The sequence below is a fragment of the Macadamia integrifolia genome, unplaced genomic scaffold (genome assembly GCF_013358625.1).
Source record: "Macadamia integrifolia cultivar HAES 741 unplaced genomic scaffold, SCU_Mint_v3 scaffold1801, whole genome shotgun sequence".
Classification (NCBI taxonomy): domain Eukaryota; kingdom Viridiplantae; phylum Streptophyta; class Magnoliopsida; order Proteales; family Proteaceae; genus Macadamia; species Macadamia integrifolia.
In genome coordinates, this window is record NW_024868360.1 from 1,182 (window position 1) to 27,846 (window position 26,665).

The 26,665-nt window shown below is 38.9% G+C and overlaps 1 protein-coding gene across 2 annotated transcripts; it reads right to left on the minus strand.

Moving 5' to 3' along the window:
- Nucleotides 1–1,583: 1,583 nt before the first annotated feature.
- Nucleotides 1,584–26,665, minus strand: LOC122064879 (phospholipase SGR2-like). Of its 2 annotated transcripts, XM_042628662.1 has the most exons (8): nucleotides 26,426–26,665; nucleotides 25,637–26,285; nucleotides 25,315–25,415; nucleotides 24,844–25,035; nucleotides 14,347–14,502; nucleotides 10,141–10,212; nucleotides 9,869–10,021; nucleotides 1,584–1,710 (listed from the first exon to the last, which is right to left on the minus strand). In XM_042628662.1, the coding sequence occupies exons 2-8, from the start codon at nucleotides 25,950–25,952 to the stop codon at nucleotides 1,645–1,647; spliced, it is 1,056 nt and encodes a 351-aa protein (XP_042484596.1). In that variant the 5' UTR covers nucleotides 25,953–26,285; nucleotides 26,426–26,665; the 3' UTR covers nucleotides 1,584–1,644. The 2 variants fall into 2 exon arrangements, with proteins under 2 accessions (XP_042484596.1, XP_042484598.1); XM_042628664.1 differs by lacking the exon at nucleotides 26,426–26,665 and having other exon boundaries at nucleotides 25,637–26,394.

Sequence of the window (26,665 nt, forward strand, 5' to 3'; positions counted from 1 at the left end):
ACCATTTAGGATGATAGAGGAAACGAGGGAAGCTTCCTAGCATAGTTGTCAAGGCGTCGCCTAAGTGACAGTCGCCTTATTGCACTGCATGTCGCCTTGTGTTTTGGCACTTATTTATGCCAAATATCTTTTAAGTAATACTTAAGATATTATTCATAAATAAGCAAATATCCCCTATTTGAATCCAATAAAAATAGTTTAAAAATCAAATTCCAAAAGGATAAAAAGTCAACCCCCCAGTCCAAGAAGAAAAACTGGATTTTGGTTATAGGGGCGATTTTCAACTTTTAAATGCTGGAGTTTTTCTCAATTATGAAAATTTTATAAATTCTATCATGTTAAAACATTGCTAAAAACCAAAAGTCCGGTAAAATAATTTTTTGTTTTGATATCCATAAAATTATTTTCATTCAGGCGATTTTAACAGCATTTACGCACTTAAAAATAAGTTTGACCGGAGCATAACTTTGTCATTACAACTTAGATTTAAGTAATCTTAGACTTGTTGGAAAGCTGGTTTTATATTATAACTGATACAAAAAGTCTCATGTAAAAATAATATCATTTGACCAGTCAAACTTATTATAGAACCAAAGCATTTCTCTAAATTTTGATTTTTTATAGCTTAATATGACTTGATGTTAATTTTTTATGATTTAATATGGCTAAATGTTGATTTTTAATGACTTGATGTTGCTTAATCTTGATTTTTTATGATACAAGGTATATATAGCTTACTAAATAATGTTAGAAAATAGGAAAAATAAAAAATAACAATTGGTCGCCTTGTTCGCCTCAAGGCGTGCGCCTTCTCGCCTAAGCGCTTAGACAACCCTCCACTGCCTTGGTTCGCCTTGTCGCCTTACCAACTATGGTCATTAATGCATTATTCATGTATTCTATGAATTTTGATAGTTGCACCTAAAATGGATTTCAATTTAAGAAACCCACATAACATTTATTCTCAAACCACATACTACTTCCCACACCTATCATATTATGAATTTCTTCTTAACTTTAGTTTCTTAAGGTGTGAAAAACATAACCATCTCTTTCAGCATTTCTTAAGATTACACAAAATATAGGTGATTTCTCCTAACATTTCCCCTAAGTTGTCCCAATATCTACTTTTCTCCCCTCTTCTACTAATTCAAAAAAAAGAAAAAGGAAAATCAGGAAACCCTCATCCTCATAATGCTTCCCCTTGATTGAAAAATTTAAGCAAGGTTGGAATTGAAAACTAAATTCCCATAACAGAGGATTGGAATTCCCACCAACCCTTTTTTTTTTTTCTTTTTTTGTGCAAGTAAGGTTTTGATAGGCAACAAAGAAGAAGATAATTGTTGAAAGGGAAAATGAAAATCAAAGGCCGAATATAGAAGCCCAAGAGAGAGGCAAACAATCCTATCAAAACAAATCCCTCCCTCCATCCATTCTGCCAAAACATAAACACACACACACACAGGGGGACAAAGAGAGAGGAGAAAAACGAGAAAATCATGGACAGAACACTGAGATGTCTTTCTACATCATGGAACAAATTTTAAATTTAAGTTAGGGAGGCCTTCAAATCATTAATGCACAAGAAATCTCTAAAAGAAAACTGTATAGACTATCCAGTGAACGATTGAAGCACTTTAAATACTAGAGAACACACACCTGGGAACAGTAATCATCCATTTCTTCCTCTTTCTGCTGACGTAATTCATCCTGAAAAAAATAAAATGCTTGTCAAGAGAATGATACGGTTCTATAGCAAGCCATTAAAATTTAGGCAGTGCATCTTCAACAAATGAAATAAAAAATTTCTATCATGTATCAACTCAACTCAGCCTTATCCCAATTAAATGGGGTCGGTACATGAATTCCGTTTACAGACACACTAGGGTAGAATGCTTGAATGAATAATGAGATCACTCAAGCCTTTATTTATAATAAGCAAAACAGAAGGAAAATTACAAATGCCCCCCTTCCACCGCCCCTCATTAATTAGGGTCGGTTTAAGGGGGAAAAGCTTAGAATACCCCCTACAAAATTAATTATATGATTCAACCAAGGATTAAAGTATCGGTCGTCATATCGGTCGTCCAAAATTAAGATACGTATCAGAGGGTATCGTACCAGAGATATGCTAAAGAGATGCACATAAATAGATAGAAAACACTTTTTTATACATTTTTGCATTAAAAAAATAGTTTAAAAAAGCTATAGATAATATGCATTATGCATAAACACTAAATTGAGAGTATCGCACTAAGAATCCAAGGTTTGTAGTTGTCCCATAAATGTAAAATCCTTGTTCTCAACCTTGATTTCCAATTTAATTAACAGAGAAAAATGGTTGGCATCAACTTTGGAACAAAAACCCCTCAAAAATCGTGTTTTCTGAAAAATTATCCATCTTGCCCATTATATGACCGTAGCACTTTGTATCGGTACATATCGTCTGTATCGGTACCGATATGCACCGATGCATACCGAAACGTACATTTCACCTTGATTTTTAATTTTTCATAAAGTATCAGTGTGTATTATATCGTATCGTGTGTATCAATATGTATCGATGGTGTATTGTAAGATACATATCAATACAAAAGGATTTCAAAATTTCAATGTATCGTATCGGTAGTACCGCATCGGTAAGGGCCAATACAGATACGTATCAGTCAATAAGATACAATATGTACTGATACTTTAAACCATGGATTCAACACACTCCCCCTTAAGTTGGCGCATAGATATCACACATGCCCAACTTGACTAAACAATGATGAAACTTCTTTCCTCCTTAGTGAACACATCAGCTAACTGATCACTGGACTTCACAAAGGGAACACAAATCAAACCAACATCCAACTTTTCCTTGATAAAGTGTTTGTCGATCTCCACATGCTTGGTACGGTCATGCTATAATGGATTATGACCAAAACTGATTGCAGCCTTATTATCACAGTAGAGCATCATAGGAAGACGAAGAGGTACACCAATATCATCCAATAAAGTGCATAACCACAACAACTCACAAATCCCTTGTTTCATGGCACAAAACTCTGCTTCATCACTGGATCTATCCACCACATCCTGCCTCTTGTTGCACCAAGTGACAGGATTCACACCCATGAAGGTATAATACCCTGAGATGGACTTTCTATCAGGTGATCCAGCCCAATCAACATCTGTATAAGCTTCAACTCTGAGATGACCATGATGAGATAAAAGGATCCCTTTTCCCGAAGCAGACTTCAAGTATCTCAAGATACATAGAACTGCTTCCATATGGGAGGGATCATGCATAAACTGATAGCCACAACAATATCAGGCCGAGTATGAGAGAGATAGATCAGTTTTCCTACTGACCATTGGTAACGTCCTTTGTCAACAGGTTCACCCTGATAGATCATTTTTCCTACTGACCATTGGTAACGTCCTTTGTCAACAGGTTCACCCTCCTTTCCCTTGAGCCAGGTACTAGCTTCCATAAGAGTATCAGAAGTATGACAACCCAATAAACCAGACTCTGATAGTAGATCAAGGATGTACTTCCTCTGGGACAAAAAGATACCTTTTGAAAATCGGGCAACCTTTTTTTTTTTTTTTATGAATGAAAAAATATATCACGACAAGGAAAAAAGGGGGGATACAAAAGAACCGAAGGGAATGAAGCCCAAAACAGAAAAGGAAAGAGAACAAGACACATCTTGACATCATCAGGTTAACAAGCCCAACCAAAGGAAAAAATGGGAGCCATCTTAAGGGGGCAATAAGATGGAGGGTGGAGATCCCAGGAAACAACAATAAGGCATGTTCCTTAGGGAGTCAGAAATTGAACGGTGGGGAAGAAAAGAAAGTTTAGAGCTGGAAGTCCACGAAGATTACGCTCCATCAAAATGTGGCTAATGGTGGCGCAAAAGGCAAGCTTCTCAACAGTGTCGCAAATGGAGGAACAAGCAAAAGTCATATCATCCCAAATCCATTCTCTAGCAAGATGGAGAGATCTTCTATTAGAATGCCAGCAATGCTAAAGGACTTTCTTCCAAATTAAGGGACAAGAGAAGAAAAGGTAATCAGCATCTTCAGCACCATTCAAATAAAGACAGCAGGATCAAGCAACTTCAATCCCAAGAAAGTACCTTAGATTTCCAAAATCCTTTATTCCAAACTCTTGACCAAGAAAGTCCATGAGGCGACGAACCTCAGCACTGTCATTCCCTGACACCACGATGTCATCCATATAAACGATGAGAATAGTAATTTTTATCACCATAACTCTTTATGAACAATGGGTGGTCAGCATTACTCAACTTATAACCACAAATGTCATCACCTTGTGAAATCTCATAAACCATGCTCTAGGTGACTGCTTCAGACCATAGAGAGCATGCTTCAACCTACAAACCTTGCCTTGAGTTCCCTTACTAGATAATATCTATATGCACTTCCTCATCGAGCTCTCTATGGAGCAAAGCATTCTTTACACCAAGTTGTCGGAGATCCCATCCTAGATTCACACATGTCATGAGAAAAACACTCACATAGAGATCATGTTGGCAACCGATGCAAATGTCTCCTAGTAATCATTTCCATATGTCTGAGTGTTAGCCACAAGCCCTATCCACAGAACCATTTATCTTTTGCTTCACTATAAACACCCACTTACAACCAACTGGTCTTTTCCCAAGAGGAAGAGTCACAAGTTCCCATGTAGCATTCTTTCTTAGGGCATCCATTTCATCCACCAGTGCGGCCTTCCTTTTTCCATCTGCAAGAGCTTCCTGCCAATTCTGGGAACACAAACAAAGGAAAGAAAGACACAAAAACACAATAGGAGGGAGAAAGGGAATCATACGAAACAACATGGGATATGGGGTGTTGAGTACAAGTCCTAGTGCCTTTTCTAAGAGCAATAGGTTGGTTAGAAGAAGAAATTACATCTTAAGTGTTACGCTCAGTCGAATCTAGATCCAGGGCTAGCGAAGGGATGTGGAAAGGTGTTGTAGTGCTGGTGATGGTCTAAAGTTGTTTATTTCTGGTGTGGCCCCTACGGTAGACCTGAAAGTTGAATCATCAATCTGTCTTTGAAATTCAACAATAGTTCTCCAGACTAGAGTCATCTCTTGTTGAGTTTGGATCCCCCTGAAGTGGAATAGTAGTCTCTATCCCCCCCCCCACTCTCTTTTTTAACATGAGGATCTTCAAAGGAGGATGGTGAATACACTGGTGGAGCAAGTAAATTCGGAGTCACCTCTTTACTATGAATACCTGACACCCCCTGAAGAGGTGGTGAGTAATAGTAACCAACGGATTCATGAAACACAACATCCATTGTAACCATAGTACACCGAGTAGGAGGATGGTAACACTTATATCCTCTCTATATAAGAGAATACCTTAGAAAGATACACTTAGTACTTCGAGGTTCCAATTCCCAGGTGAGTGATGATCCCCAACTAACAAGCACCCCCCAAAAGTCCTTGGAGGAACCAGGAAGAATGAATTTCCTTGAAGAACATCAACAAGAGTTCCAGAATTGGAACACAAGTAGGTATGTCATTGATCAAGTTAGCAGCAGTGAGGACAGCATCGCTCTAATGCTGAGATGGCACTTGTCTAGCAAACATCATGGCTCGAGCAATATCTAGCAAGTGCATATTCTTGCATTCGGCTACTCTCATTCTGAGCTAGAGTACTAAGACAGCTTGTCTTATGAAGAATCCCATGGTCAGCAAGGTATTTTTGAAACTGGCCCTCTATGTACTCCGCTCCATTATCACTACGGAGAATTTTTAGAGTGGCATCGAACTGAGTCTGAATCATCTTATGGAACCACTGAAAACAACTGAAAACTTCACTTTTGTGCTGCATATATACACCCAAGTGATTCTAGAGTGACAATCAATGAAAGACATAAACCTTCATTTCCTAGAAATAGATGTTTGGCGAGACGGACCCCACACATCAGAATGAGTTCTTCCAATTTGCCGTATTTGATCTCTAATAGGTGGAAATTTGATCTTAAAGTAGGAAGAATCAATCTCTAAAAAGGGAAGAATCAAAAATCACAGAGAAGAGGGGAAGAACCCTAATCGATTCTTACAAGTTTTTGGGTTCAAAACATTGAGCCAATGTATAGGACAGCAACTAGATTCAAATGAATAGCCTCATTAGTGCTAATTTATAGAGAATTAAGGAGACAAAGGAAGAGGAGAAGGTGGAGGTTTGAGAGGACGGAGGCTTGCAATTTTGGAAGAAGAGAAAGGGAAGGCTAAAACAACCTAGATCAAAAAAATTGTTCTGATACCATGTTAATAGTCAAACTAAGGTAGAAAGCTTGAGTGAATAATGAGATCACTCAAGCCTTTATTTATAATAAGCAAAGCAAAAGGAAAATTACAAGTATACCTCCCTTCCACTGCCCCTCGGTTTGGCTTATTCTTCAAGTTGTGCTCCACCACTCCATGACAAAGGTTTATTGAGTAACTACGTGGGGAAAGCCTAGCATCAAACTAGAGATATATAGCTACTCAAGAAACCTTTGTCATGGAGTGGTGGAGCACAACTTAAAGAACAAGCCAAGCCATCCATGTGATTCAAGCAACACGAGCCAAGACTTGAAGACATTTCAAGTTTGCTTAAATGTGTCCCTAGGATAAGTTTTTACTTTGTGATCATATAGATGATCCTACGATGTAAAGATCCCAAATGCTCAAGCTTATGTAATCACCTAAAGACATAAATTGGAATACCTAAGATAGATGATTAATAGGTAGGTTGACTACATCAAAATGGACCTAATGATTGATATTCAATGTGAACCTTGACTTGGCCCCTTGGTAACCTTTATGGACCTTATCTTGGTTCACTTGGTATGATATATGAACCAACTTGAAAATATGTCCAAGTGATATGAGTTGATATTAGAAAAAGGCCAAAAATAGCATTGACGGTCCATTGAGCGGCCAACCGGTCTAAGAGTGGGCAGTCCAGTGGTGTGCATACAAGCGACCGACCGGTACAAGCACTGTTGGTTACCTAGAGCACCCAATATGCAGAAGGTCGATGCAGCAGCTGACCGGATATTGACTGATAGAATCCGAGAGGTGTTCAAACTCAGTCTACATGATAGTGGCCTACCAGATCTGTTTAGCGGTTGACTAATGATTTGAAAATAGAGCCATTAGAAACCTAAGCAACCGAAATTTGACTGTTGGAAAGCTCCTCTATAAATAGCATTTCAAATGCAAAAAAGAGGCAAAAAATTCCGATGTTGGCGGTACCTATCAGTCCATGGGGAAGTGAGTTGTGCTCCAACAACTCCTTTCTTCAATAATTGAGACTATATGGAGGTTGGAGAGGACCCTTGGGCCACTCAAATGAGCCCTGTCCTAACTTCAACAAGTCTGAGATGAGAGAGAAAAACTCAAGTATAGGGCTGGCTGTAACCTTATCAGCCCTGGCCTTGTTGATTTAAGCTCCAAACAGCCACAACTTCACATGAGATCTTCTCTTGGTGCTTCTTTAGTCTTCATCCAAGACATATCTCATGATTTCTTCAAACTTTTCACATGATAGCCTCTTCCTTTGAATCCCTTTGTAACCTAGGGTTCTAAATAGAGGAAATGGAAATGAGGAACTTGTACCATGACTCTCAAATGAAAAACCGTGGGACCTGATTCCAAATTGGAAAATAAAGGTTGTAAGAGAACAAGAGGATAAGAGAGAAGATAAGAATAGGAGGTAGAACCGTAGAAGAAGAGGGAGTTGGCAGAAATGTCTTGTGGGAGAGACTTCTCCCCCCTATATTGATTCACTTAAGCCATCCTAACAGAAATTACATCCCCCCAACCCCAAATGCTAACATAAGATAGCTAAGAGAGGTAAAAAGGTAAAAGATAAAACACAATACAACATAATATCCCAGTACCCATATTCCAAGAACTCTAACAGCATTGCCCGAAATTTTGTGTGGATTGATAATGGAGTGATCATTGTGGGAGTTAATAGATTCCAGAAAACTATCATTTTGAGGGGTGTTTCTCCTACCCTGCAAAGAGAGTGTGTTGGTGGATTCCAAGCTGGAAGCTTGAAGAGTGGACGCAGGATGGTATTGAGGCTGTGTGAACCACTTTAAAGTTGGACTCTGCACTCTCTCTATTTCTTTATCTCCTCCATCTAATTGAGTTGTGATTTTGCTTACTTACATTTGCTGTAGTTTTGAGGTAGCTTGAAAAGAAATTTAAATTTGGGCCTACATTCCACATTACCCAATTCAAACCCCCACCCTCTCGGGTTACCTATACAATCGTACATTCTTCTTCTTCTATCTCGTTCATCTCCTCCTTCCCAACTCCCTTTCTTCCCTACTGTTCACTGTGTAGGTTTGATAGTGCCTGCAGACCACCATAGATAGGGAGTCTAGGGACCAAATTACCTCATCCCTTCATTCCTCCCCATCTTCTTGGTGTTGTGCCATCTGTCTTGGGCAAACTAAACCCTAGGTTACCATCCCTCCATTCCTTCTACCTGTGATGAACTGACCAACAATCAGACCTGACTCAACTAAAAACTCTTCTCTGCCTGCTGGTTCTTTCCAGTAGCTAGTGGTCGTGTTAGGGAAGCCCAAGGGAGAGGAATCACTCTCTGAAATTTGACTATTTGAGGTCGATTGGCTTCTGTTTGAAGGAGTTCACTTCTCGATTCTGAAACTGGTTCTTCCGCTTCTGGTGTTTGTTCAAAGGAGAAGACAACTTGGTGATGCTATTTATATGGCACCAGCCACACCATAATTGCCTTCTTTTCCAATATTAACCCCCCTCTCTATTTATATTTCAACCTCTATCCTTTAGTTCCATGTTTGACCTAATCCTTTAATTTTAATTCCCTTCTTATCCCTTTCCCAATTTAACTACCAAGTTGCCCTAAGATTCTGTTAATTACCAAATTGCCACCTCCATTGGAAACTTCAGTTCTGGCTAGTGTACACTCGGGTGGGCCCATAGCGACCAAAATCTAGGGTTTCCAAACCTGAGGTAACATCATAAATTCTTTTCCTAATACAAGTTTGACGGATAAAAACTCCCTATAACGTCAGTAATTTACTTTATTTCTAACTTAAAACTCCATAATTTGAAATAGCTATTTGAACATGCCCACAGGAATTCATGTTGGAGGGATATGCAACAGAAGCATGAATCTCCCTCTGTTTTCTTCAAGAAACTATTCCGGGGCTTCTTGTCCCATAATATAATCGAAGCAACACAGTATGGATGTCCAGTACTGGCTGGTTCTCAGCCCAACAGTAAGAAATGGGTTGAGGAAATTAGCACCATAAGCAACAGTAAAAAGAGTACTAACATATGGAGGGTCTTCATCAAAAATCCCCTGGACACTTCTTTTACATGGATACTGAAAGCTCATAAATGGCCTTCCAGTAACTGTACCAGCAAATTTTTCAACCAACTACATAGCCTTTAACCAGCTACATCTGTATTCTTTAGCATAAATGCATAATGCAGGAAGCAATGCTTCTTTAGCTAAAGTCTCTCATGATGATGACAGTGAATATGGAAAACTCATTTCAGGCTTTAGAATGACCAGGTGTCATTTCCATCGTTTGCATGAAACAAATTAAATATCTCTGTACCAATTAATTGCAGTATATCGTAGGAAGTTATGACTATATTATAAAGAATAGAAAATCAACTAATACAAAACATCAATAAATTGATCACATGCATAGCATAGGTATACAGACAACTATTTCAAGGAATAAAGAACAGAGGTTCATCATTCATGAGTATTAATGTGGCCTGCAAAGCATGGATGGAAAACATGAGAAAAAAGGAACAAGCAAATGTTTCAAAAGGAAAACCTGAGTTGGTTTCAGAGACCCAGACGAAGAATACCCACGCCTTAATTTAATGCCATTTCCTCTTAAACCAACAACATTTGAAAAACCAGAGGCATCGTAATTCATCCAAACCTCCCAAGTATCATCTTCCCCAGTGAAAAGTGCATGCAACCCCTATACACATACGCCAAGTTAAATTGAACCAGTGAAATTCCATGAAATAAGAGGATTTAATGATGGGGAAAAGAAACGGAATGGACTTCAAATCATCGCAAAGCGAACTGAGTACATACTTGGGTAGAACCTTGTAAATCTACTCGAGCTGCAAAAAGGCCTGATGGTTGAAATGTTCTCCGATGCCAGACCTGGATGTAATATGTATTTCAACATTATCTGAAAAAATTCTTATGACTCGTAAAAAATAGAATAAAATGGATTTCCACAATCTGGAATTCATATGAAAACCATTTCAGAGCCAAAATATATTAACGGTGTTCCATATTCCTGTATATACTGAGTAGGTTGCTCCAGTTATTCCTTACAGATCAAGGGGTGATGAGGTGATTTTACGACTTCGCAACTGTGCATTAGATTGACTAGAGTTCCAAAGCCCAGAAAATGTTGTAATGCCAAGTCGGAAGAAGGTGGATAACTTTTGCTACATCATTTACACTAAACCAGACTTAGTTTTAAAATGGATCCTCCCACAGAAGTATAACTATAGAGTGGAATGAGAGAAGAAAATTCATGTAGCCAACCACCTAGTTGGACAGTTGGGCTGTCAATGAGCTCAAGCTTTTGAGACAATGTTATCAAAGTGTTTTGGAGCATCGCTGACTAATGAATCAGTTGGACACTACCAGTGTTTTGTGAAGTTCAAAAATAAAAGAGAAGAAGCAGAGATATTGAAGAAAAAAAGGAGGAGAGTATGAAGAGAAAACCATGGAGATCCAAGTCCTTCAGTCAAGATATCAGCTAGCTTGTCATCTGTCTGAACAAATGGTGCACAAGTGAGTCCAGAATTCAACTCTCTTTGATGAAGTGGCAATCAAGTTCAATATGCATTGTACAATCATGCTGGAGGAAGGGGAGAGAGAGAAATTAATGGGGTATCATACTTGTCAAGGCATTGCCTAGGCGTCCAGGAGCCTTGACAACTAGGGTTGCTTAGCCAGGCGCCTTGTTGGTGTCGGCTAGCATCCAAGCCCCTTCCACGCCATGACAACTATGTAGGGTATTCTAATCACCTAAAGAATAGGGCTAGAAAACCTCGTGTAAGTCCAGAATCATAGGGAGTAGGAACCCAAACCAGCAATTGAGATTTAATTAAATAGAAAAAATACGTCTCATGTGGCCAGAATTTTGGTCAAGTGGGCTAACAGGGGAGGTGATGCAGGTAAGTCATTTAAAGGGTTTATTTTATTGAACCCATTAAGTGACTTAGCTGCACCAGAAGGAGAATAAACCCTTAGTTTGAACAGATCTAAAGGATGGGTTTGAGCATATTAGGATAGAAATAAAATAGTAACTTGCTGGAAAATTGAAATCGAATTTCGAAACATTAGTGTAACAACAACTAGAAGGTAGAATAGCAAGAGAAACCAAAATCAAAAGTGATTGAGTGCATGGATTTATAACTAGAGAATCAGAATGGAAAGTGAATATAGGAAAAATATAGAATATACAGACTAAAAAACAGAATTAGAAACTAGAGAAAAGCAGTAAATAACTCACAGACTAGCAATTAGAACCAAAATAGAAACTAGAAAAAGGAATTAGAAAATAATGTAAACATAATAGCAGGTGTTAAGTAAAATAGAAACTAAAAGGAATACTAGAAACAAGGCAAAGAATGGTGTTGCCACAAGAGGAAGAACAGAAAAGAAACTGATGTAAACATCGGCATCCTCCTTTTAACACATTTAATGCCCTAGTTCATATATTGACCATACACCCAAGTACAAATACGGAAGAATAGAAAAAAGATTAGCAAGAGCAATCTATAGTTCGGTGTTTTCCAAGTTGTCCATGGTTGCCGATATCATGCAGCATAATGATTGGGCACCCCCGCCATCCTCCTGTCCCAGACTCTGTCTAGAATGCCTCGCCTTTCATTCCCAGAAGGCCAAATGGTAGAGGTGATACCATGGTTTGGTCAGCCTCTTCTTTGGGCCTTTTCAACTTCAAACGCGGCTTGGGACCCCATCAGATCTCATGGTACCTTATCTACTAGGCACAAGTTAGTGTGGTCCAAAGGCCACATGCCTCATCACAGCTTCAATGTATTGCGAGCGCTCTCCAACTACCTCCCAATGCAGTCCTTTCTCATCCACCTTCAGGTCCCAGTTTCACCATCTTGCTGTCTCTGCTGGAATGCTCAGGAAGATGTTGATCGTCCCTTTTTTTCTTGCCTCTTTCCACCTCCATTTGGAAAGGACTCCTATCTAAATGTTGGCCAATAAGCCCTAGGATTCTTCCATTGATTGGGAATGACTCTAGGTGGATATGCCCTTTTCCAGTATATCTCCTTGTGATAGGGAATGGCTCTAGGTGGAAAGTTAGCTTTTGGTGCCGCTATAAACCACATTTGGATGGAGTATTGGAGCGTAACTTCAGAAAATGGTCCTCCAGCTCAAGATCCTTCCAACAAATTTGGGACTCCATCTTCTTTGATATCAAGAACAAGCTTGTTTGTTCTTCTCTTCTTGTGTAGACTCCCCAAGGAATAGGGATATTGTTGTGTCTTGGGGCTGGTCCTTCTTTTTCTTCAGCCCTCTCCCCCCTCTCTGAGGATTGTGCATTCTTATCTTTTCTTTTTCCCCTTTGTTTGGGGCCCCTTGTTTCCCTTTCTTTTTGATAATGAATTATTTATTTCACCCAAAAAAAAAAGAGTTGTAGTCGACTTTCAAAATCACCTTAGGGTTTGATACCAAGTAGTTTTGTGAAGTTCAAAAAGCAAAGAGAAGAAGCACAGAAAATGAAGAATGAGAATAGAATAAGGTGGTTGTATGTGTCTTACGATAGACACTCCAACCCAATATATTGTTAATAATATAAAAGGATCATGCCATAGTTTTATGGTGCAAAGGCAAGCCCAGATGGTGGCTAGGTGCCTTGATAGCTTCTCACCTAGGCAATCGCCTAGGAGGGCACCAAGGGGATCAAAGTGTGCATACACAAAAGGGGATCAGATGTAAAGTATAATTTTTCAAGCAATGTTCATGTAAATAACTAAATCTTACTTCTTTTACTAATAAATACAAGGATGTAATGTACAAGTTTAGGAAGTCTATTTTTAACCTAATATTTTAAAAATAAAACCCAATGAGTTTTGATTACAACATCTTCTTCCTCTTTGATGCCAGAAAACAGAGGCAGTGGTGGTAATTGCAGCAGGACAGGTACGTACTGACCTCTTCTTCACCCTCCTCCGTCTTACAGAGGCAGCATTCAGCAGTGGTAGTTGCAGTGTTGCCACAGTTCTTCCTACAGAGGCAGACTCTAATGCGTCTGGCAACGGTTGCAGCTCTGACTGCCTCTGCAACTCCAGCAGCAGTGGCAGCTTCTAATGTTTATTTTCCTCCATTTCCTCCTTTTCTTCATTCTCTTCTCTTCTCTTCCACTTTTCTCTCTTTTTCTCCTAGGCGACACCTTGACAACTAAGGACCATACTTCCCCCTTACAGGAAAGAATATACACCTTACATCCCCAACCATGAAAAGACACATACTCTCAACATACATATGTTTTAACATATATACTTCAAAACTACCAGGAAGTTGGCCAAGTAGACAAGATGACTGGTCAACAATTTTAGTCAAATCACTTTGTGCAACTAGTTAACTTCTAGAAGATAACCATTCGGGCCTCCAAACTCCATTATTTTGTCAAACTTTGTAATTGTTTATTTTGGCCTTTTCATTAGTTAAATTAATTTAGCCATTGAAACCACCAGAAATTTGATTTTTATTATTCACTATTTCTTTTTGCATTGCTAGTTTGCAACTTCAACATACAACTATTGTGTTTCCCTTTTTGTGGTATTTTATATGGCATATGTGTCTACTCTACTACTTTGAATTTGTAATACCACCTTTTAATTTAAAATAAATCATATTTTTGTCGTAAGTTTTCATCAGCTAGATATGGACTAGAGAACACTTCACCATGAGGCTTGAGAGGCCTATGCATTTATGACTTACCACTTTGACAACTTTGTTTGCAGGAACTGAATATTATGATTCCTGTTTTTCATTAAACAACATAGTAATAGGCTAATAGCACATGAAAACAGAGAAAACACACCACTGCATCTATGTAGACTAGAGTATCTGTGAACAGAGAGCTTGAATTTTTGCAAAGATATGCTACATTAATTTATAGAACTGGAAACTGATGAATACCCACAGATAAACCAAAACAAATGTACAAACTTGATGTGGAAAGTGATCCACATAAGGAGGAAGTATATGACTTGAAGAACTTGTGGCCACGTGTACCTGGCTGCGATATGCAAATTCCAATTGCTCAGCAACATCTTCACGCAATGGAAGCCAATCAAGACCACCTTCACGAGCAAACCAGTGACCCCTTAAAACACGCCTATTTTCTCCTTGCCAATAAACAGGAAAACAGTGTCTTTTAGCTAAATCTACCTGCAGAGCCACGAAATAGTTTCAGAAAGTATTCTTCAAGTTGGGAACTTACCAAAACATGAACTGGGAACACAGAATTTGAAAATGTAAGTGCAGTATTTGTATAATGAAGTTTAATGTCGAAGGAAATTTCTTGATGGCATTCATTAACTAAAATAACAAAAACCATGTGCCAAAAAGCTTCAATAACTAAATTGGCATGAAAAGAGATTGAAATTCTGGAGGACGGTAAAATATGACTTGACAAACCAGTAGTGTATTGAAAGGAGAAAAAGGAACAATTCAATCATCACTCAAAATACAAAAAGATTCTCTAGAAAACTATCTCTGCTCTCACCAAGCCTCAATGGAGTGTAGGAAGGGGGAGTGGATAAGGAAAAATCATATGGAGAGTATTTGTTTCTGTAATAGAAGATGATCTAATAACCAGTCAATAGTGAATGGTTGAAGATGAGAGAGAAGGAAAAGAGGAGAACAAGAGAACAAGAGAAACTTCTGAACCACGTTAGAATCAGAATATTTATTTATCGTGGGCTCTATCTTTGTTTATAATAACTGTCCAATAGCTATTGTATTCTTAGTAGGATCCTACTAAGAATACAACATTGATTACAACTAAACAAGGAAACTAAATAAACATAAAACAACCAAAGACATATCACGATAGGGACACTCCCCTTATTGTGATCACTAACATACAAGCCTGGGCCGCCAACAGCACTGCAGGGGATTAGACATAAATATGCACGTGTACACAACTTAACACTCCCCGTCAACTCGGAGAATATAAATCACTCATGCCCCAGCTTGGAACAGTCTTTTAGGAAAACAAAATGAAACAGAGGCTTGGTAAACATATCACCCAACTGATCTGCAGAAGAAACAAATTGAGTAACAATCAATTTTCTCATAACAGCATTCCACACAAAGTGACAATCATTTTCAATGTGTTTAGTCCCCTCAAATAACACCAGGTTACTTGCAATGTAGAAGGAATTTGACTGTCATAGAATATCTTCATAGCCACAGATGTTTGCTTCTCCACGTGACAAGATTGCCACCAATAAATGTGCAATAACCGTGGTAGATTGTCCATCACCATCAGCAACAGCCTAATTTGCATCAGAAAATCTGACCACAGGTTATTCTGATGTGGACAATAAATAAGTCCTTTTTTCCCGGAGCCCCCTTCAGATACCTTAAGTCCTTAAGATACGATATGCTGCCTCCCAGTGAGTATTCTTAGGCGATTGCATAAACTGGATGATAACACCAACAGCAAAAGGTATATCAGGTCTAGGAACAGTTAGATAAACGAGTTTCCAAACTAATCTCGTATACCAATGCTTGTCCTCAAATTCCTCGCCATAGTGTCCCAAACTTCTGATGCAGATCAATAGGAGTATCAATTGGTTTAGAAGCAAGCATACCAGTCTCATACAAGAGGTCTAACGCATTTTTTCTCTAAGATAAACTACTAATTTTCTTACTCAGTAGTATTTCAATGCCAAGAAAATACTTAATGTAAGGTAGGTTCACCTTAGGTAAACAAATCCCAATAGTAAAACAACTCCAACCAAAATCAGATCTGGACACAGGACAGATAACCCAAATAGAGCAACACTAGGTCTAGAACAAGGCTGAAAAAGACTCACAGATTAGAGGAATTTAGAAGTCTCACACCTGATCAAATACGGTCTAGGGTAGACCTGAATAGCTCCCAAAGTAATTCCCCAACAGGGCCGCAGCTGTGTAGCAAAGAGCACAGACACCCCTGGCTAACATAGGGTTTCAGGCTTTCAGCAGAGCAAAGGACACCTGCAGTTGGCTTTTGGCTGGGCAGAAAAGGCTGAAAGCCAGGTTGAATGGTCCCCCTGGTGTGGCCTGCAAACCATCCAATAAGTCAGCTGGTAGGGTAATATGGAGATAATTGATGGAGCCTGAAAAACCTGGATACATGGCTGTGGTCAATCTTCCCCTTTAGCTGTCTTCAAGGCTGATCTATGGATGTGTTGCAGGTCTTCAAAAGTCTTTAAGTAACACTTGAATCACTCTCCCACAAATACAAACAAGAAAGAAAAAAAATAATTGATGGGGGTTTGAGAAGGGTGGAAGAGAACAAGGGAATTGGTATCTAACCCTCAGGTTTTGGGTATCACACCCCTCAATGGGCTAGGCATCTCACCTCTGAATCATAGCTTTTCAGCCAAGAGTTTACACTCAATAATTTCATTAATTAACTTTTAACCATTACAATCGATGGGTACCTCCTTTTATAGGCTTACAAAGCTGAACTCTAAAATAGGAAACTAAAAACAGTAAATAAACTTACTAACTTGACTCTAACTTGCTAACCAAGTAGGAGTAGTTTGAAAACTAAAACTGAACAACAAAAAGGAAACCAGTCTGGTTACAATTAGGAAACTAATTGACTAACTAAAAAGGAAACTAAATTGAACAAAAAATAGAAACTAATCCTCGTGTAGTTCGACGGTTGTTGTAGGCTTTCTTCTTGAGATTGCTTTCCACCAAATAAAGGACAAATGTATGAATCTTTGGAAGATCTTTTGGCAGTCAAAACTTGGAGCTCAAGTATGCTGATCGATGGCAAAGGAAAACTGTTGCTAAGCTGGACTGCAAGCCAACAACGGTAACCAAATATTTGCCCAAATCTGGGCTGAAAGAGTTTCTGTTCAATGGGGCAGATGGTCGGATCTGGGCCAGGAATGGCCTGGTTCGATGGCTGGCCTGGCCCCAAATAACCAGGTCTGAAAGGCTCCCCATAGCTGATTTGATTTTCCCCCCTTACCTACGTGGCTACATCAATACTTGTAGGAACCAAGTCTTTCATCTGAAAATGATGATGAATATAAGATTTTACCCTTGTAATCCTGGATGCATCATCCCCAAATATGATAATGCCATCGATATAATGACCAAAATGACCACTTTAGAATCCCGACACTGAACAAATACAAAATGATCAGAAAAACATTGTGAGAATCTCCACTAAGCAGCAGTTGAACCGAACTTGTCAAACCAAACTTTGGGTTTAAATCATACATGGCTATGTGTAGCTTACTCCCCCTGAGCAACATACCTTAGAGGTGGTCCATATACACCTCGTGGAGATCACCATATAAAAACACATTCTTGATATACATCTGATATAGAGGCTAGTCTCAATCCACAGCTAACGAGATCATAAGTACACAGACCAACTTAAGATGAGCAACATGTGAGAAGGCCTCAAAATAATCCACACTATAAGTTTGTGTACAACCCTTCACAACCAAACAGGTCTTAAGCCATTCATCCAATCCATCTGGATTTAGGGGTGTCAATTGGTTGATCATGGCCGATTTCGATCGAGCCTAATCGACAACCCCTAATTTTCAACCTCGCTCCGTTCCCGACCGTTTACATAAGCGGGCCTTCATATGCCAGACCTGGACAGGGCAACAATTGGTCGATCAATTATCGGGCCATAAACGGGCTGGGCATTCTTCTCCACCGACAATCAATACCCTAAACTAAAAGTCACTTAATCTCTGAACCCCAAAGTTGACAGGTCCGCAAGCCCTAAACTGACAGGTTGTGGTTCTATTGGATGCATTTTGAAGCCAATGGAGCAATTGCAGCCGAAGGGGATGATTATGGGACCCTATCGGAGATTTCGGTGTCGTTGGAGCAATTGCAAAGGAAGGGGATGATGATGGTTCCGTTGATTTGAAGGATTGGTTGGAAGGGTTGGGGCATGCAAAGGAGTTTTCCCCAAGTTGCAGATACTGTGATGCTGAAGGAGGAGATATGGCCGAGGGTCGTGCAATTGAGAGAAACATAGTCGATTAGAACTTGCATGTGGTGGTGTGGTTGATGGTTGCAGTTAAATCATAGGCCGACGACAAGGGCAAAGAACAAGGACTTGAGGTTGAGGAGCAGCTGAGCAGTGTACGTCTTATGGAACTCCAATTGCCATGGTTGTTACCGTTTGTGTGTCTCACACCTCTAATTTCTACTGAGTCTTGTGGTGGTGGCAACTTTTACTCTCCCAAAGAGAAGTTGGAAGGTTTGAGACTTCAGAGAGAACGAGAGTTCGTTAGTGTATAAAATATTTAATGAAATAAATTACATATCATATAAGCATCCTCTCACCATCGAATTGTGTGATTTAATTTTTATTAACATATTATATAATAGCATGTCAGATTGTCAATGACAAAGTGATCATTACATTTACCAAAAGACAAAGAGATCATTACATTAGAGGATTTTTATAAGAATTTTTAAATGGTCATGCTTAATGGGGAGGACGTCGGTTTGGCCCCTCGAACTAGGAACGAGTGTATAACATTCTGTCAGGTGCAGAGCCCGACATGTTTAGGTAAAGTGTTCCTAGTTTTGGGCTTTTACAATTGGTTTCAATTGGTTAATCGAAGTGGTCCTAAGATTGAAACCCCTATCTGGATTGTACTTCATAGTGCACCCCCAATGACACCGCACAAGATCCTTACATGGAGGCAAATCCATTAGGGTCCATGTCTATTGTGAAAGCAAGACATTCATTTTTTGCTTCTATAACCACTTTCCACCCAATATGAGACAAAGCATCAAGATAATTTCTCGGAATGGAATTAGTAGATAATATGAAAGAAATTGTGTAAAAGAAGTAATAAATGAGATATAAAACCAAAATTTTCAATAGGACAAGCAATCAAGGAATTCTGGGTGCAAGAATGGGTACATTTGCGAAGAACAACTAGTGAGTCATTAGGAAACAAGGAATAGGAGCTACAACATTGGGTTTAGACTATATGGGTGGCTAGAAAGCAACTGAAGCTGAACTAGACTGCATTGTCTTCTTACGCCGCTAATACACTTGCAGTGGTGTAGGTGATATAGTGACTAGAACATCATCATAAGCGTAAGGACAAGAATAGGAGGTGCACGATTAGTATCTGCATCAAGAGTAGAGCTAGGCATAGGAAGAGAATAATATGATGTATTTTCAAAAAATGTAACATTGGCGCTAACAACTTGCCGAAAACAAGAGGAACATAACACTTGTACTCAATATGAGTTCTAAAGTAACCTAAAAAAACACAACGATAGCCCTAGGAGACAACTTATTATTAATGTGTCTAGATACAATGTATGTCTAGAACCCGTGTGTACATGTTAGGATAAAGATTATGACTCATCCTTACCAAACAGCCCATAATTGTAATCCCTTCTCTGATATATACTCAAGATGGCCTTTGCCATTCTAGATAAGCCAAATCATTCTCCTATAATTCAAATTGGTATCAGAGCCAAGAACCCTAAATCGAAGCCTCAAGTTTCAATTGCCTCTTCCGCCTACTGCTGACCTCTCTCTCTCTCTCTCTCTCTCTCTCTCTCTAGAGACAATGTCCTGTATTTATTCTATTGTCTGACGAGTGATGTAGATAAGTTACTTAATATGCTTATTTTATTGCAAATAAAACTTGGGTTGAGTTATGTATGTGTTGGACCTTTGATCCCATGGGTTTTCTTTGTAATGGGCCACTTTAATGGGCCTAAAATATGGGTAGCAAGTAGGAAAACGGGATTTATTTCATTAGTTTAATTAGAGTCATGTTTTGAGTTTATTTCCTTTGTTATTGCAGTTATTAGTCAGTTTAGGTTAGTTAGTTACCTACTCCATGTTGGAGTCATAGTCCCAATCCTATTATGAGTCCAAGTCCTGCTAAAAGTGTCTAGTCCTATTTGGAAACTAGCTCCTAGTTATGATAGAATTTCTATTTTGCCCTCTTTAAATATAGGAGCCTATGTACTCATAAAGATAGATTTGAAAAATATGAATTGAGTTGAATGTTTAAGAGCCTGAGGGCTGTGTGATTCTTCTTCTCCCCCTTTCTTTATGCGATCTCTCTCTTCTCCACTATTATGAATCTAATCAAGGAGCTACTGTTAAGGGTTGTTTAGAAGGCACGATAGGATTACTCAATCCTCTTCTTGAAGCTGCTCAGATCACCCAGTTGCTATTCTTGCAGAAATTTTCAGATACTCTCTCCTAGGTCTAAAAGTCAAGGTAAATATTTCATCAACCGTCCGTCAAAAGTTTCAATTTTTTAGGTTTTTGTACACTCCCTAAGGGCTACCTACACCCAAGAGTGCAGCTCAATTGGAGTCCTACAGATCTGGCCGCACCTCTCTCTAGCCATATTGCAGGCCTTTCTCTCTCCTATCGGGTTAGGATTTGGGCTGATTTTACTCCTACATTGCTATTATATCCTTGGGGGCTTATTTGATGGTCTTATTCCCTTGTTTCCTGACCTTATTTGTCTTGTTTGGGATTTATAAATTGTGGGAGTTAGTTTCTTGTAATCTACTCCTACATTCAGTGGTATTAGAGCCAAAGAACCTCTTAGTCTCGTGAAACACAACTCCATTCACCTCCAATCAATTTGGTATTAATTTGGTCAATGGATCTAGACCTTTTATTGGATATCCGTCAACAAATGCAATTGATGCAAGTGAAGCTCAATGACATCAAAACCCAAGTACACTCTACCTTCAACTATGTGATCTCAGCCGTTGAACAACAGATAGATGAACCAGAAGATGAATCACCAGTGGTAGAACAAGAGATAACACTGTTGGAAGTTGAAGATCAACTTGTGGAAAATTTTAAATTAGTTGAACTCTTCAGTGAACCGATAGATTTTATTTTTCCGAGTCACTACTTCACCTATGAACTTCGCATCGTGGATCTTATAGCATTCGATCATGGTTTTGATGGTAACTTCATACAGACAAAGATGGATATTGATCGATTGATATTGATTCTTCCATTCTACAAAACTCGTGGACAAGTTTTTCTCAACATCATGGGAATTGATGTAGATAAGTCACTTAATGGGCTTATTTTATTGCAAATAAACCTTAGGTTGAGTTATGTATGTGTTGGACCTTTGATCTCATGGGTTTTCTTTGTAATGGGCCACTTTAATGGGCCTAAAATATGGGTAGCAAGTAGAAAAACGGGATTTACTTCATTAGTTTAATTAGAGTCATGTTTTGAGTCTATTTCCTTTGTTATTGCAGTTATTTGTCAGTTTAGGTTAGTTAGTTACCTACTCCATGTTGGAGTCATAGTCCTAGTCCTATTATGAGTCTAAGTCCTGTTATGAGTGTCTAGCCTATTTAGAAACTAGCTCCTAATTATAATAGGATTGCTATTTTGCCCTCTTTAAATAGAGGAGCCTATGTACTCATAGAAACAGATTTGAAAAAGATGAATTGAGTTTGAATGTTTGAGAGCCTGAGGGCTGTGTGATTCTTCTTCTCCCCCCCTTTCTTTATGCGATCTCTCTCTTCTCCTCTATTATGAATCTGATCAAGGAGCTACTGTTAAGGGTTGTTTAGAAGGCACAATAGGATTACTCAATCCTCTTCTTGAAGCTGTTCAGATCACCCAGTTGTTGTTCTTGCAGAAATCTTCAGATTCTCTCTCCTAGGTCTAAAAATCAAGAAGGTAAATATCTCATCAACCGTCCGTCAAAAGTCTCTCAATTTTTTAGGTTTTTATATACTCCCTAAGGGCTACCTACGCCCAAGAGTGCAGCTCAATTGGAGTCCTACAGATCTGGCCGCATCTCGCTCTCTCTAGCCATATCGCAGGCCTTTCTCTCTCCTATCGGGTGGGGTTTTGGGCTGATTTTGCTCCTGCATTGCTATTGTATCCTTGGGGGTTTATTTGATGGTCTTATTCCCTTGTTTCCTGACCCTATTTGTCTTGTTTAGGGTTTATAAATTGTGGAGGTTAGTTTCTTGTAACCTACTCCTACATTAATGAGCCCCAAACTTCCCTAGAAATGAAGAATTTTATCTACATCTTACCTTCTTTTTCTTTTTTTACAGTCCTTTATTTCTATAGAACCTTTGTGTGGTCCCAAAACCAGAAATCTTCATGTAAACCCTTGCATTTTTCAGTTCCAGTTTGGACTGAATACATTTATAGCTACCAAAGCAGCAGTTACATGAAGAAAAATGGCAGGTGTTCTGGTAACCAGCAATTGTTGAAGGAGTTGGAGGTGGTCAGCAATGCCCTTTGTCTGAATATAAAACCCTCCAAGAGTAAGGTCTCTGAAGCTGATGTTAGATCTAAATTTACAGGAAAGGCCCATTTTCCTGAATCGAAATACAAACCGTTAAGGAAGACCCTTCGGGGAAGGACAAGAAGTTGTCTAGATGGGATTGGAAGCCCTGCAAAGCTGTATCCAAATTCCCGATACAAAGGTTCACTTGCTCTTTCTTTTTCTCTTTCCATGTACATGCAATCGAAGGGTTCCCTCCCAATTTCAAGGTTTCCAATCTCTATGTACACTGGAAGAGAAATCCAAGGCATTGCAGACTTAGCCGACTAGGGTTTTCCAGGGGCTAGCTGAATCTGTAGAAACTTTGACTGTGCTTTAAAATAATTCGCCTCATACTTGTATTGTCGGTGCTCCTAATGTTGATCTTGGCAAGAACTGTGTTCATCTCACTAGCAAGGATTAAAGTATTGTTATCAGTGGCCATTTCGGTCGGCGCTCACTACAATTCTTCCGTTTACATTGGAAGAGTTGGAGGAGAAGAGCTCAATCATGGAGGTGGAAAACAAGGCCAAATCAGTTTCCGGGTTGAGTCCTTCGAACACCATGTCCAATGTTTTATAGTACCAAGGAAGGAGAATCCTTTTGCTACTTCTTTGGGTATTGGGAGCATTCTATCACTCTGTCTTCACATGCTACAAGGCTCTACAATGAATGTTTTTTTTTCCTGTTTCACCATTTATACTAATTCTCCACAAGATTCTATAAGAAGTGAATTTACAAGGGCTACCTTCCACTTCCAACACAATACAAACACTCACGAGAGTAAATAAAAGAATAACGAGGTGAGCTCATTCACTAGTTATCGTGACGCGGAAGAAAACCTAAAATGAATATACTGTTTTTTAAGTTGAACATTCATTCACATAGATTGACAGTCCAAACATTCAGACTGCAGCTAGCTCACCTAGTCCAATGGGTCTTTAAGACACTGACTGTATGTATAGCTTTCCCCTCTATTATTTATGCTGGCCTTTTCTCAGCCCTGTTTTTCTAACATACAACATCAACACCTCAATTTCCCAAGTTAAAATACTCTTTGTGTGTCTAGTAAAAATCTATATCCTTCTAGCCTTTGGATAGAACAGTTACAAACAATTCAAATTTTATGTTTCTGGAGAAAGATATCACATTTTTCATAACAACATATTTCAGTAAGACATACTGAAATATTTCAGTTGCAACCTGCAATAGCAAAGGAAACCAATAACTCTGCTGATATTGGTTGAAATCTAGGTATGTAAACGGATAATTGAAAATCAGAAATAGATTCGCATCCGTATTCGTTTAGGGTTATACAAGTCCGGTCACAAAGTATTGAATCCGAATTCGAATTATCTGGAAAATAATTATCTGATCCGAATAGATAATTAAATATAACAAAAAATTAGCCATTTAATGATTTTGAGGGTTTTTGAAGTCTGGACAGGTTCTAGAGAATGAGGAAAAGAGCTAAAACAACTTAAAGACATGAATTGAGAGCAAAAATTGTACCATTGGGGGGAGAAAGATTTGGGTTACACAAGTCAAGGACATAAGCGGATAGTCAAAAATCCGAATTTGATTCGCATTCGTATCCGTTTAGAGGTATTCGTATCTAGGCAGGGAATATCCAAATCCGATCACATCCAATCTATATTCAATCCATTTACATCCCTATTGAAATCAACCAAAGCCATAAAAAATTTATGGAGCCGTGGAGATTTAGAAATTCTACCGAAATACCAAATGCTTTCATTTTGGTCTTGATAAATTAAAATTAAAACCTTGGAAGTACATGAGGAATAAAATTGCAATACAACTAGAATGCATCAACTTGCGGTTTGATCTGAATTTGTGCCGATCCAGATGGTATGCTTACAGTTTCTATGTTTGGGTTGGCGCTCAGTCTCGAACTGAACGAGGGCTATCCCATTGAGTGATTTCATCCCCGGTCATTCGGTACTAAGAAGCCAGTGGGGTACCTAAATGGACACCTGGTTGTGTACTGGTCAGCTTTTGGACTGGAGATTGAAGATTAACTGAGGGTGCTTTGGCAGCTCGTGGTGTCAACTAACAAAAAGGATCATTAACAAGTATGATAATATGAAGTGGAAAAACAAATACCTCGACAGACCTTACAGAGTGATGTCTCTTTTAATATTCAGTTCAAGAACCTCAACACTTATACGACCAAAAAAAGACAAAACGATGAAAGCAATACCTCATACAGACCTCCCTTTACAGGCACTCCCACTCTTTCTGCTTCTTCAACTGTATACAGTTGGTTTGATTTACCAACATCAGATTTTAGTGGCACACCCGATTTTGTATCAGATCGAAGTTGGTGCACTCTTGGACCTTCACTGCATTCTGCATACTCTTTCCACCAACAAGAAAGCAACTCTTCCTCTCTCTGTAAAAGTGAAATAAATGAACCAATTCAAGAAACACTAAGCAACTCCAGAAGAAAATTAATCAAAGCAGACCAAAACGCATACAGAAAGTCATCTTCTAAAGCCTTGGAAGCGAACCATAAAATGTGAAATATTTTTTTCCGATCAAACACTTCAATTTAATAAAAGATGGAGGAGGAAAGGATAAGGAACCCGTTATAAAAAAATCAGAGTATTTGCTTAAATGACAAGCATAGGCATTTAATCCACAAATTATGAAGCCTAATATGATGGATGACCTGCAAAAAAGAAGCCTCCAGAGCAAGCGAATCCCTCATACCGAACCGAAAATACTCGCTCTTCCCCACAATCGGTGTTCGAGGAACTGAAGCGGCTAACTCTGTATACACACAAATTTAGGAAATCATCAAAGAGATATAACTTCTTTCTATTTCAAACTGAAGAACTTTCTTCTTCAAGAAAGATGCAACCGATATACTTCGTATTAGATACTTGAATGTACAACACTATGTTAAAGTAAGAAGTAATGACTAAGTATTGATCCAATTTCTCCACATATCTAAATTAATCAAATTAAAATGTAAGGAAGCAAGAACTCACCATTCTCTGCTAGAGGGACCTTGCAGAAGTACCACCTCACATCCTCCCCATCAGAAGGGCTCCTGGTCTGTGCAAGATACTTCTGCCGACCTCTGCATTGCTCAATCACATCTTCCAACCGTGCAATGTTCGAAGGTGTGTTCTTCAACAACTCTGGAGATATTTCTACAACTCCATAGGAACCAGTTGCATCTGAACCTGATGCTGCAACTTTCCCTTGCCCTTCCCCTTCCCCTTCCCCTTCCCCTTCCCCTTCTTGACCATTTGAGCGAGTCCCTGAATAAGAAACTTCGTCTTTTGCCTCAGAATTCTCCATCAAGACAATTCCGAAGCAATTCAACGCACAAGCAGAACAATTAATCCAAAACTAGTCTCGAATTTGACCTATTACGAGCTTCAATTATCACCTATGGCACCAAAATGAACGTCTAGTTGTCCAATAAGCGGGACTAGTAATCTACAGAGATTACTGAATACATTAATCAATAAATTACTTGAAGAACACTCTTTCTCCTTTGAATCAATTCAAATCGAATTTAAGGCACCTTTTTTTTTTCTCTTTTGATAGGTGTAAAGCACCAACTTCATTCAAAACTCGAAAATTTTCCCAAGAACGAGATTCAGGAACGGAGATTTCCAATATCGAATCCTGCAGGTAAAGAACATGAACTTGAATATTATTATCCGAAATAAATTTCGCATTGAAAGGACTCTGAAGAACTCGCAATAACTTAAAATGCGAAGAAAGAGACAAATATAAAGTCCCTGGCGATGTTTCAAGATACTTACGATCTTTTATTTCAGTTAGATTTCAAGAATTCGAGCAGAACCAGAAAGGGAAAGCCAACTGTTTCGTATGAGTCGCCGACCAGAAGCTAAAGAGAAGAGGGTTGATTGTCAGGTGGAACAACCGAGAAACAGCGAACGGCGGTTGTGTAGTTTGGCACGTGCATCTACACGATGCACAAGTGTGATGTTTGATTGTTCACCGTTACGAATCCTTGCGGGATTTCAACCGTTGCATCCACT